The sequence below is a fragment of the Trichosurus vulpecula genome, chromosome 6 (genome assembly GCF_011100635.1).
Source record: "Trichosurus vulpecula isolate mTriVul1 chromosome 6, mTriVul1.pri, whole genome shotgun sequence".
NCBI lineage: Eukaryota > Metazoa > Chordata > Mammalia > Diprotodontia > Phalangeridae > Trichosurus > Trichosurus vulpecula.
Window position 1 is genome coordinate 47,051,529 of NC_050578.1, and position 12,137 is coordinate 47,063,665.

The window sequence follows — 12,137 nt, forward strand, 5'->3', positions numbered from 1 at the left end:
TTCACAAAAGTTTGAATTACAAATTTTTTCCCCATTTTTACCCTCCCCCCACTCCGAGATGGTGTATATTCTGGTTGCCCCTTCCCCAGTCAGCCCTCCCATCTGTCACCCCACTCCCCTTCCATCCCCCTTTCCCTTCTTCTCTTGTAGGGCAAGATAAATTTCTATGCCCTGTTGCCTGTGTATCTTATTTCCTAGTTGCATGCAAAAACTTTTTGTTGTTGTTGTTGTTTTGGAACGTCTGTTTTTAAAACTTTGAGTTCCAAATTCTCTCCCCTTTTCCCTCCCCACCCACCCTCCCTAAGAAGGCAAGCAATTCAGCATAGGCCACATGTGTTATCATTATGAAAAACCCTTCCACAATACTCATGTTGTGAAAGATTAACTATGCTTTGCTCCTTCCTAACCTCTCCCCCTTTATTGAATTTTCTTCCTTGACCCTGTCCCTTTTCGAAAGTGTTTGCTTTTGATTACCTCCTCCCCCCCTGTCTGCCCTCCCTTCTATCATCCCCCCTTTTTTATCTTCCTCCTTCTTTCCTGTGGGGTAAGATACCCAATTGAGTGTGTATGGTGTTCCCTCCTCAGGTCAAGTCCAATGAGAGCAAGATTTACTCATTCCCCCTCACCTGCCCCCTCTTCCCTTCCTACAGAACCACTTTTTCTTGCCACTTTTATGCAAGATAATTTACTCCATTCTATCTCTCCCTTTCTCCCTCTCTTAATATATTCCTCTCTTATCCCTTAAATTGATTTTATTTTTTTAGATATCATCCCTTCATATTCAACTCACCCAGTGCCCTTTTTGTGTGTGTGTATATATATATATATATATATATGTATATATACCTACACATATACATACATAGACACACACATATGTATATATATGTATACATATATATATGCATATTCCTTTCAGCTACTATGATATTGAGGTCTCATGAATCATACACATCATCTTTCTATGTAGGAATGTAAACAAAACTGTTCAACTTTAGTAAGTCCCTTATGATTTCTCTTTCTTGTTTACCTTTTCATGCTTCTCTTGATTCTTGTGTTTGAAAATCAAATTTTCTATTCACCTCTGGTCTTTTCACTGAGAAAGCTTGAAAGTCCTCTATTTTATTGAAAATCCATATTTTGCCTTGGAGCATGATACTCAGTTTTGTTGGGTAGGTGATTCTTCGTTTTATTCCTAGCTCCATTGACCTCCGGAATATCGTATTCCAAGCCCTTCGGTCCCTTAATGCGGAAGCTGCCAGATCCTGTATTATCCTGATTATTTTTCCACAATACTCAAATTGTTTCTTTCTGGCTGCTTGCAGTATTTTCTCCTTGACCTGGGAGCTCTGGAATTTGGCGACAATGTTCCTAGGAGTTTTCTTGTTGGGATCTATTTGAGGAGGCAATCTGTGGATTCTCTCAATTTCTGTTTTACCCTATGGCTCTAGAATATCAAGGTAATTCTCCTTGATAATTTCTTGAAAGATAATATCTAGGCTCTTATTTTGATCATGGCTTTCAACTAGTTCAATAATTTTTAAATTATCTCTCCTGGATCTATTTTCTAGGTCAGTGGTTTTTCCAATGAGATATTTGATATTGTCTTCCATTTTTTCATTCCTTTGGTTCTGTTTTATAATATCTTGATTTCTCATCAAGTCACTAGCTTCCACTTGCTCCAATCTCATTTTTAAGGTAGTATTTTCTTCATTGGTCTTTTGGACCTCCTTTTCCATTTGGCTAATTCTGCCTTTCAAGGCATTCTTCTCCTCATTGGCTTTTTGGAGCTCTTTTGCCATTTGAGTTAGTCTATTTTTTAAAGTGTTGTTTTCTTCAATATTTTTTTCAGTATTTTTTGGGGTCGCCTTTAGCAAGTCATTGACTTGTTTTTCATGGTTTTCTTGCATCATTCTCATTTTTCATCCCAATTTTTCCTCTACTTCTCTAACTTGCTTTTCCAACTCTTTTTTGAGCTCTTCCATGGCCTGAGACTAGTTCATGTTTTTCTTGGAGGCTTTTGGTGTAGGCTCTTGCACTTTGTTGACTTCTTCAGGCCATATGTTTTGGTCTTCTTTGTCACCAAAGAAAGATTCCAAAGTCTGAGACTGAATCTGGGTGCGTTTTCGTTGCCTGGCCATGTTCCCAGCCAACTTGAGTTTTTCGTCAGGGTATGACTGCTTGTAGAGCAAAGAGTACTTTGTTCCAAACTTGAGGGGATGTGCTGTTGATTTCAGAGCTATTTCTATGTAGCCAGCTCTGCCATCCCAGCACTCCTCCTTCCTCAAGAACCACCAACCCGGACCTGACGCAAATTAGTAACTGCAGCTGTAGTTCTGTAGCTGCACCTCCCCCTCTTCTGCTGGGGCAGTGGCCTAACCGAACTCTGTCCCCCGCAGCTTTTCCCACTAACCTTCTCTGTTGTTTTTGGTGTTTGTGGGTTGAGAAGTCTGGCAACTGCCACAGCTCACTGATTCAGGGTGCTAGGGCTTGTTCTGCCCGGCTCCTGGTCTGCCTGGTCCTGCTGCCTCCCACACTGAGCTCTACTCCCCTCCACTCCCTGCACTCCATGCGCAATAGACCTCATCCAGCGACCATCCAGGCTGTCCTGGGCTGGATCCCTGCTTCCCTCTGCTATTTTGTGGGTTCTGCAGTTGTAGAATTTGTTCAGAGCCATTTTTATAGGTTTTTGGAGGAACCTGGTGGGGAGCTCATGCAAGTCCCTGCTTTCCAGTCACCATCTTGGCTCCACCCCCCCAGATTTTCTTTTATAGGAAGGGGCCCATAAAATGACAGTGACGAAAGGACAGTAATGCCAGGAACAGTTCATTTGGCTAGGGTGAAGCCCTCAATCACACTTCTGGCTACAGAGGCCAGCCAGATGAGCTTCTCCTGAGCTCGCTCCTCTTCTGAAGGAAGAAGAAATTGTCTTAATTGAGATACTAATGTTGAGTCAATCCCTCTTTAACGTGGAAATGCCAGTTCTCAATTGGTGCCCCATCATCTCACCAGCCTGCTAATGACTTAGAATCTAACTTCTCTCCCAGAATTGAACCCAGTTTCAAAAATTCAGATCCAAGCAGGTCACCAATTTGTGAAGTCTAAGATGGCATCTGCTTGGGTCTCCCATCTCCATAGAGGTGTTCTCAAGATAGGTGCTACATAGATAGATAGATAGATAGATAGATAGATAGATAGATAGATAGATAGATAGATAGATACAGATATAGATATCTTGCATTTCCTTATGTGTGCATATTCCTTAGTAGAATGTAAGCTCTTTGAGACTGGAGCTGTTCCACCTTTGTCTTGGTATCCGCAGCATCAGCACAATGCCTAGTAAGTGCTTAATAATGGTGAAGCATGATCTTACTCCCTTGCAATTCCCTCTTCCCAGGGTCCTGCCACCATGGCACTCTTTTCCTTTGGCTCATCCTCTACCAACCACTCGAGAAGTCTGAATCTCTTGGGGATGAGCCACCCCCTCTCCTGATACAAGTTTATTCAAGATCAAACTGTCTTCCCTATACCTTCCATGACCCCCCTCTCCTAAAAATTTTTGCCCTAGGTAAAGGAATTCCTAGTTACAGCTCTGGGAAGGCACCCTATATGGAGAAATCAGGATGAGGGCACATGGTCAGTTGGGGAACCTAAAGACAAGCCAGTTTGAGCTGCAATGGCTTGTATAATGAGACAGAACACAGAAAGAAGGTGTAATTTTTTAATAAGATTAAACAACAGAAAAACATTTTCATTGAATTATTCTTCTTTCCTGTAAAGACATCTTCAAATTTAAGAACTCTAGCAATTTATTTCTCCCTTAATTTCAGGTTCATAGATTCCAAGCTTGTGTTCTAGGAAAATAGCAGTCATTTCCAGGGAAAACAAGTATTTACCCGAAAGGGCCCCAATTTTCTTTCTCCTTTTTGGGGGAATAGGGTGAGGGTGTGTAGAGCTGTGATAGGGGACTCCCAGTGTAGCAAACTCTTCCATGGTTGCAGATTAGCTATGATTTAAAGTCTTAGAGAATTGCCTGGGGTCACTGAGAGGCTAAATGACTTTCCTTGATCACATAACCCCTATGTATCAGAGGCAGGACCTTCAATCCAGTCTTCATGAAAGAAGGTCAGTTCTCTTTTCTCTTCACTACAGGATCCTTGAAAGTGTTGTACAAATTAGCCTAGAAATTCATATTAAAAATGCTTAAAATGCCTTAAATTGGTTGCTTTAAATTTTTTTAAGTGTTAAATATTGCTTTACTGGTCCTGAGAATAGCAGCTAAGGCCTACAGATTCCAATTAAAAGAATTTTATGTTGGTTTTATGTTTATAAAGGTTTTATTTCCTTTTCCTTCTTTCTGACATTAACTTAATACTTATCTGTGTTTTATAGACTCTATCACTCATTCAACAGGATCTTCTGGATGAAAAATGCTTAAAAGAAAAATACACACATCAATCTTGTGAAAAAGTCTTCTGCCAGCCATGGGAAAGATGTGTTGAAGGAAGCTGTATTTGCAAACTTCCTTACCAATGTCCAAAGGCTGTTATGTCGGTGTGTTCGACTACTGGAAAAACCTATAATAATTATTGTCAACTAAAAAGTCATGAATGCCTTTCTCAGAAAACAAAGTTTTTAACTAATGGAACTTGCCATAGTCAAGGTAGGAAAGTTCCAGTATTCAAAAGAAAAATGGTCTGCTGGAGCTCCTTCTCCCTCTCCTGTGGGATAAGGGAATGGTACCTAGACATGGTAATGATTAAGGACAATTGACAGACCAAGGATATGAAACAAAAGTGGAGGGAAAGGGGAATGTTCATAAAAGATCAAATTAAATGTGAAGTCAAAGCTATGAGTTCAGGGAGGACCAGCAGGATAAACAGAAAGCTGATAATCATAGTCCAAGGTGGCAAATCCAAAGACAGGATTAGAAAATGTTTGCACAGAGTAAGAGTAGCAAGGTACCAAAAGAAGAAATACCAAGCTTCCATGAATGGCATTTTGTGTCACATAGAACATCCACTGTCTTAGGTATTATCTCAGTCCTCTTTGCTCAGCTATGACCATGACATTGTGGGCCCAGATACCCTAGAATAATACCTGGAACCCAAGAACATGGCTTTTGGGATACCCAGTAGAAAGTTTCCATCAGTTCCAAGATAGCCCTTCAACCTCTAATTTGTTTATATCATAAATTTTTATATCTTGTGTCAATTCGGAACTCATTGTAGTATAGGGTTATAGCATCCAAAATTGTTCAATCTGTAAGAAAAACCACTGAGGCAGAGCTCCAAGTCAATAACACTTTATTAAAGGGTCCATGGCCCCCTCTAATGAAGTGGACCTTAGATCTTCCTCATGATCTGAGATGCCCCCTGACCACAGCCTTAGTATTAGTGCTTGATAACTAGAGACACAGAAGAAGCAAAATAAAATAGAGTCTTATTGGTTGATAGGCCTTGATTTTGACCCTCCAGCCAGGCCAGAAATGATGCATCAGCATGGATAGTCACAGGTTGGGCAAGGCAAGGTTCATCTCTGCTAAGTGGTCATAAGATGGGTCCCTCTTCATGTCAAGCAAGAGAGGGTGCTCTGGAAGTATAAAAGTAAGTTGGGGGAATTTCCATATCACATCAAGACATCCCACCCACACTGGGCTTGGTCATGTACTCATCACTCAAAAGGGCAGAAAGCCTCTAGAAAGCATTCTCATGGTGAGGCAAGTGACCTTTATAACAACCAGTGAGTTTTATATCAGATTATTGACCAGTGAACTTATAGTTTGTAATTTAAAGTTTGGGGCCTATTACAAAAAGGAATCTATCTTATCTAATTATCCCTAAATATAACATATGTAAAATATGTATTAATATATGTAATTCCTATATTAATATTAAGTGACTAGCCTGATTAAATGCATATTACTGTTACTAGATAAGTATAACACTAATAATCATTTACTCCTGTGTAATCACACCAAACTTATTACTGATTGGAGCAAAATAGGGGTCTAATTAAAGTTACCTTTGTCATGGTATGACATGTTTGTTTAAATTTTTTTTGTTTAAATTTTTGCCAGCTTTCCTAGCAGACTTTGTCAGAGAGTCAGCCATTATCCTAGTAGCTGGAATCCTTGGCCTTAATGGGCACTATGGTGCTATGTTCATTTGCTTCTGGATATTATAAACCTAATTTGTACCACTGATAAACTTTTCTACTTTTTAGCCCATATGAAAAAATTTTGATAAATTCTGTTTTGTAGTATATTGTTATTTTGAAATTGTTTGAATTTCATTGTTGAACTGATCTGTTGTTTCTATGATTTGTTCTTTACCCTACCAATTCTTAAGGATTAAATTACTTTAAGTTTGAATCCTTTCTTTAGGGGCCCTTTGTTGATCATAATTTTTATTGCATTGTGGTCATGAAAGGCTGTTTTTAATATTTCTGCTTTTTTGCATTCGTTTATAAGTCTTTTGTGCCCTAATGCTTGCTTTAGGCCTAGTTCTTTCTTGGAAATATCAATTCACTTCAATTCAGCAGTCAATTTTTAAGCACCTACTATTCTTTAAGTGCTGAGGATACAAAAACAAAAAGTGTCTGCCCGAAAGGGTAACAGAATCATAAATGTAGAGGGGAAAAAAACCCTGGAGCCAATCTAATCCAAGACCTTCGTTTTACAGATGAGGAAATGGATGCCTAAGTATGTTAAGTGACTTGTCCCAAGTCACACAAGTAGAAGCTTACATTTTTAGAAAGATTTTATTATGAACTAGAAAATCATCAACAAATGAGAAAATTTCCTTAAAAAGAGAAGAGCAAAAGATTTATACATGAAAACATGAGTCTTCTACATACATCTTTTACATCTGATATTACATTAAATTTATCAAGGTGGTGCCAACATTGTTCTGCTTGTCTAGGTGTCCACTTTGAACCCCACTCTGATCTCCTCTGTAATTTTAAAAAATGTTTCATTAACTCTTTTATTTCCTCTTCCCTTTTTTTCCATTAATATGACTATCCTCTACTCCAATTACTACCTCCCCAATGAAAGCTCTGCCTTGTAATAAAAGTATAGTCAAGAAAAATAAATGTGTCATAACCATCATGTCTGTAAACATGTCTCATTTTTCACCCAAGTTCATTACCTCTTCAATAAGAAATGGGAGGCATGCTTTATCACCAGCCTTCCAGAGCTGTGATTGGTCATTACATTGGTCGGAGTTCTTGTTTTCCTTTACAATGTTACCTTTATTAGAAAAGTAATCTTAGTCGGCACACTTTACTTTGCATCAGTTAGTATTAATCTTCCCAGATTTCTCTCAATCTTTATTATCATTCCTTAGAGTACAATAATATTCCATTACATTTGTATATACCGTAATTCATTCAGTCAGTTCCCAAATGATGGGAAGTTTATATTTTACTGGGTAATTTAGATCCTATTTGAGAATCTAACCCTCAACATTTCAAAATTATGTCACTTGGACTGTAGGTTTCTTCCCCATATGTTTCATCTGCCTCAGCTGTTTTTTTCATCTTTATCCTGTTTAGTGCCAGGCCTCAATTAGAGTCTAAGTATGATGATTCTACTGTCATCAATAATGCAAATAGTTGTAACAGAAAAAACTGGATAAGTGGCTTGTAGGATATGGTTCTCTGGCGTCTGAATAAATGGTTTCCTTCTTCTGCCTTCTATGTGGAGAGTCTCATATACTTTGTGATACAGAACCACATAGGCATTTTGACAATTATCATCTACATTGTTATTGTTGCCTTACAGTTACAGGAGCATGAAGGATTTAGGAACTTTTATTGTAGCATTCTGAATTATTTTGCAGAATGGTTACACTCTTTTACAAACAGTGGATTAATTTGCCTGTGTTCTATCATCTTTGCCTATTTGTTAGGTGAAAGGCGATACCTCAAGGTTATTTTAATTTATTACTAGCGATTCGCAGCATTTTTGTTTGTATGTTGACAGGTTGCATTCCTTCTACCAAAAAAACTATTTTTTTTTTACATCTTCTAATCACTTTTCCTTTGGGGAATGCCTCTTATTCTTATAAATTTGTGTCAATTCTCTATGCATCTTAGATATGAGACCTTTGTCAGAGATACTTGAGGCAATGATTTTCTGCCAACTGTTAGCTTATCTTTTTACTCCAGAAGCAGTGATTTTGTTCATGTAAACTTTTTTACTTTATATGAATGAAATTGTCAGTTTTGTCTTTTTTATCTCCTCTATTTCTTATCTGATTGTGAACTCTCTTAGTAAACATAACAGTGAAAGGTATTTCCTCCCATTCTCCTGTAATTTTTTGTGTAGTGTGTACTAATGTGGTATATAGAGAATATGAAAAATAGATGGAAACTTATTTTCTGTCAAACTGTTTTTCAGCATTCCCAAGCAGTTCTTATAAAACAGAAAGTCATTCCCATCATAGTTTATCTTACTAAGCTTATCAAATAGTGACCCATTGTGGTTATTCACTTCCAGTTTTGTCCCAGTTATCTACTTTTCAATTTTTAAAAACAATACCAAACATTTTTCATGGTTGCTATTTTATGGTATTATAGTTTACAATCCTATAATGCTAGACCCTCTTTTTTCTTTTTAAATTTTTGACATTTTGTTCCTTCAGATGAATTTTGTTGTTATTTTGTCAAGTTCTGTAAGTAATTCCTTGGTGATTGATACAACACTAAATCAGTAGATTGATTTAAGTAACATTGTAATTTTTATTTTATTGGTATAACCCAGCCATGAGCATTGAATAGTTCTTTAGCTATTTTAGTCTTGCTTTATTTTTACAAAGAACATTTTGAAGTTGCATTTATATAATGTGTGTGTGTATCTTGGTAGGTTAAGTCCCAAATATTTTATATAAAATGGGTAAGGTACAAGTCCTTAGAGTTTACTTTATGTGATTTGCCTAGTTCCAACCCATGCGGAACATGGGTGGGCCTGCCTCTATGCATACATAATAGAGGTATCCCCCCCCCCATTCAAAGCATTTATAGGTATCACCTGACAGTTTTCTGGTGGCTTACTGTGTGATTTTTGTGGGCTATAGACATGAAACTGAGGGCATATAAAAGGTTACAGAGGACTTTCTCTAGGTCTCTTCCCTGCATGCTTTCACATGAGGAGGAAGAATTGTAAAAAACTGTGGTTTTCTGGGTGGACTAGAAGCCATCAGCCATGTGCTCATAAATGCATAGTGCTTCTGCACCCATTGGGTTTCTTCTTTCTAGATATTAGGTGCAGAAGTATCTTGAAAGGGGAGCCCCCAGGCAATCAGGAGAACAAGAGAACATCTGAGGTGCCACTGACAACACTAGTTCCAGAATTAATGGAAGTAGAAGCCATGTTTGATGAGGAGACCATGCAGCAGCCAGGAAGAATGTCAGCCTAGCTTAGCAAGGGAGCAATTCCTCATCAGCTCTCCCACCCCAGCAAATAAACTTGGTGACTCAATTCACCTCAAGGGAAGTGAATGCTTTACCATTACTAATTGACTCGGTTTTTATTTTAGGCCAATTTGATCTTTCTTTGAAATTTGGAGATACAGAGTCAGAGGGACTTGTTGAAGTACAACTTGGGAATACTACAGCATTCATATGTAAAAAAAATTGGAGCATAACTGAAGCAAACGTGGCCTGCTTATATCGTGGGTTTAAAGGGTAAGTGTTATAGAGTTGTTATTTTTGCCCCAGGTTGAGTTTATGGCTCCATCTGTGTGCTTACTGATTTTCTAATTGTAGTCACAAACTATACATGGTATTTTGCACAGCAGTTGCGAAAACCCGTTGACCTTTTAGGCTTTGCTTGCTTAAGAAAAAGAATGAGTTTTCTCCAAGCTTTCTTCCTCTAAACCTGGGAACACATCCAGAGAACTCATCCATATGATTTACAGGCTCATTGATATTTCTTCCAACTACTTTCACATTTTTCTCATTCATAGGTGAGTCAAACCACAGCTACCACCTCAACCACCCAACCACCACATATCCTCAGACCCAAATAGAGATAGCCTAGGAATAGTAGCAACCCCCAGACCACTCACTCTATTTTCCAGCCCAGCTCCAACAGCCAAAATTCAGGGGAGAATCCCCCTCCCCCCCACCACCTGCAGCTGCCCCTCACTAGGTAGACAAGCTAGCCCAGCTGGTGCAGCGAGGTAGCCTTAGGGACAGATAGACACAGGAGCCAAGCAAGCTGAACCTCAGCCTCCACCTGTTACAACACCTCCTCCCCTCAGACCCCTGTGGAGAGCCACCAGAACCTGGAGCCCAGAAGTCTCAGGTATAGCAGCTCCATCCCCAGACTACTGACCCTACTTCCATCCTGCCTTCCCCCAACCTCCATCCCAGCCATCGTCCATCAGACTTCATCAAGATATGACCTGGAAAATTCTTTCAGGTGCAAAGCCTCCTCAGCAGCCATACCTACTGAAGACCTAGAAAAAAACTTCTAGCCACCACAGTCCTTGGCACAGGTTACAGGAGTTCCTTTGCCCTCACTGGCTAAGGGCCACATCTGTTATATTCTGACACCCTCCCCCATCCCCTCCTCCAAGGATTATCTGGTTTCCTGGAGGGGTTAGAGGGTCTTTATTCTCTGCCATAGATTGGAGCACCCACCTATTTTGTTCCCCCAGCTTTAGGGCCCCAGTGACTAGCATCCCCTTCCATTTAACCACTTTACATTGGATTAACTTTTACAAAGGATATTTGCTTGAAAGATATAATAAGAATAAAAATGTAAGCATTTCCTCCAGCATCTTGGGGGTATGATCCCCCTCCCATACCATCACAATCTTTGTAAGGGATTAGGGGTTAGGGCAGAAGGTATTAAAATACTTTGTTCTCCATGGTAAAGTGGAGAATAGAGGGAAAGTTGCTCCAGCCCTTTCACTGTCTCTTCAATAATGGGTGCTTCAAAATAGTCCTTACCTCCATACTTTTCTCAAGTCTGATGCCTGATCTCTTCATTTACTTTGTCAAAAGTATCTTGTCTATATCTTGACTAAATTTCAAGGTTAACCGTTATAGCAAACTGCCTATTTATAATGCCTTTTTTCAATGCTGAGTCTGGGAGCTCCTCAGGGAGGTTAAATTTCTTTAAGGTCAACTTTCTGCCTTTGATTAAAATCTTTAACTAGGTTTTATCGTTAACCCAACCTTTATTCAAGAGCTAGCACGTCTCTACCACACCCCAAAGCAGACAGAAAAATAAAAAGGAATAGGATCCAAAAGCAGAAATCCAATTAGATCTTCAATCTCCTTGCAGCTGATGAACAGATAGTTCCGTATCCTAGCACCTTAGTTATCTGATAATTAAGATATTGGTTATTAAGTGCTTAAAATATAATCCCTTCCAGGGGTATTTAAGCTGAAAAATAGGATGATGGAAAACTAAAAATCCCTCAGAATTCACAAGAAGTGAAGCTATAATGGTTTAAATGAAGTGTAATGGTAATATGTGGTTGATATATTAGAACAGAGATACCCATTTTGCAACTTAAAGGCCAGTGCAGATAATAGAGTCTTCCTATTAATTCTATGAGGGAAAAAGAAATCCATTGAATGGAGTAGAGATTCTTAACCTTTTTTGTGTGTTATGGAGCCCTTTGGCAGTTTGATAAAGCCAACAGAACCTTAAAACAATGTTTGTTGCTTACATTCATAATTGGAGGAAATGCTAAATTTCAATTAGAGGTTAGTGAAAGTAAAAATGTAATTTTTTTCCCGTCCAAGTTCATGGGTCTCCTGAGTCTGTCTGTGAATTCCTTAAGGTTTCATGAACCGGTAATGTGAAAAGCACTGATTGACAAAAGTACTTCACTGCTAGGTCTGACCAACTCAATAACCTACCTTATAGAGGTTCCATGATAAAATATACGATAGACTCAGAATGCAAATTGAAATACTTTTTTTTTGAATATGGTGTAAAGGCAATCAGTGAATGAGAAGATCTTCCCCCCCCCCAATTTGAGTGGGCTTTGGGGGTGGGGCTCTCAGGGTCCTGGGGGGAGTGGCCAGGACTAGAGCCAATGGAAGTCTGTGGTGGGAGGAGCTTGCTGAAGGGTTGGAGCCGAGCTAAGAGGCAGTTGGAGAGAGCAGTTAAG

At 39.0% G+C, this 12,137-nt stretch overlaps 1 protein-coding gene across 2 annotated transcripts in view; it reads left to right on the forward strand.

Moving 5' to 3' along the window:
* Positions 1-12,137, forward strand: part of CFI (complement factor I) — a 42,056-nt gene that overhangs the window by 1,072 nt on the left and 28,847 nt on the right. For both annotated transcript variants that reach the window (XM_036764700.1, XM_036764701.1), the window contains exons 2-3: positions 4,393-4,663; positions 9,543-9,690. In XM_036764700.1, the coding sequence (XP_036620595.1) occupies positions 4,393-4,663; positions 9,543-9,690 (419 nt within the window). The remainder of the gene's footprint in view (positions 1-4,392; positions 4,664-9,542; positions 9,691-12,137) is intronic.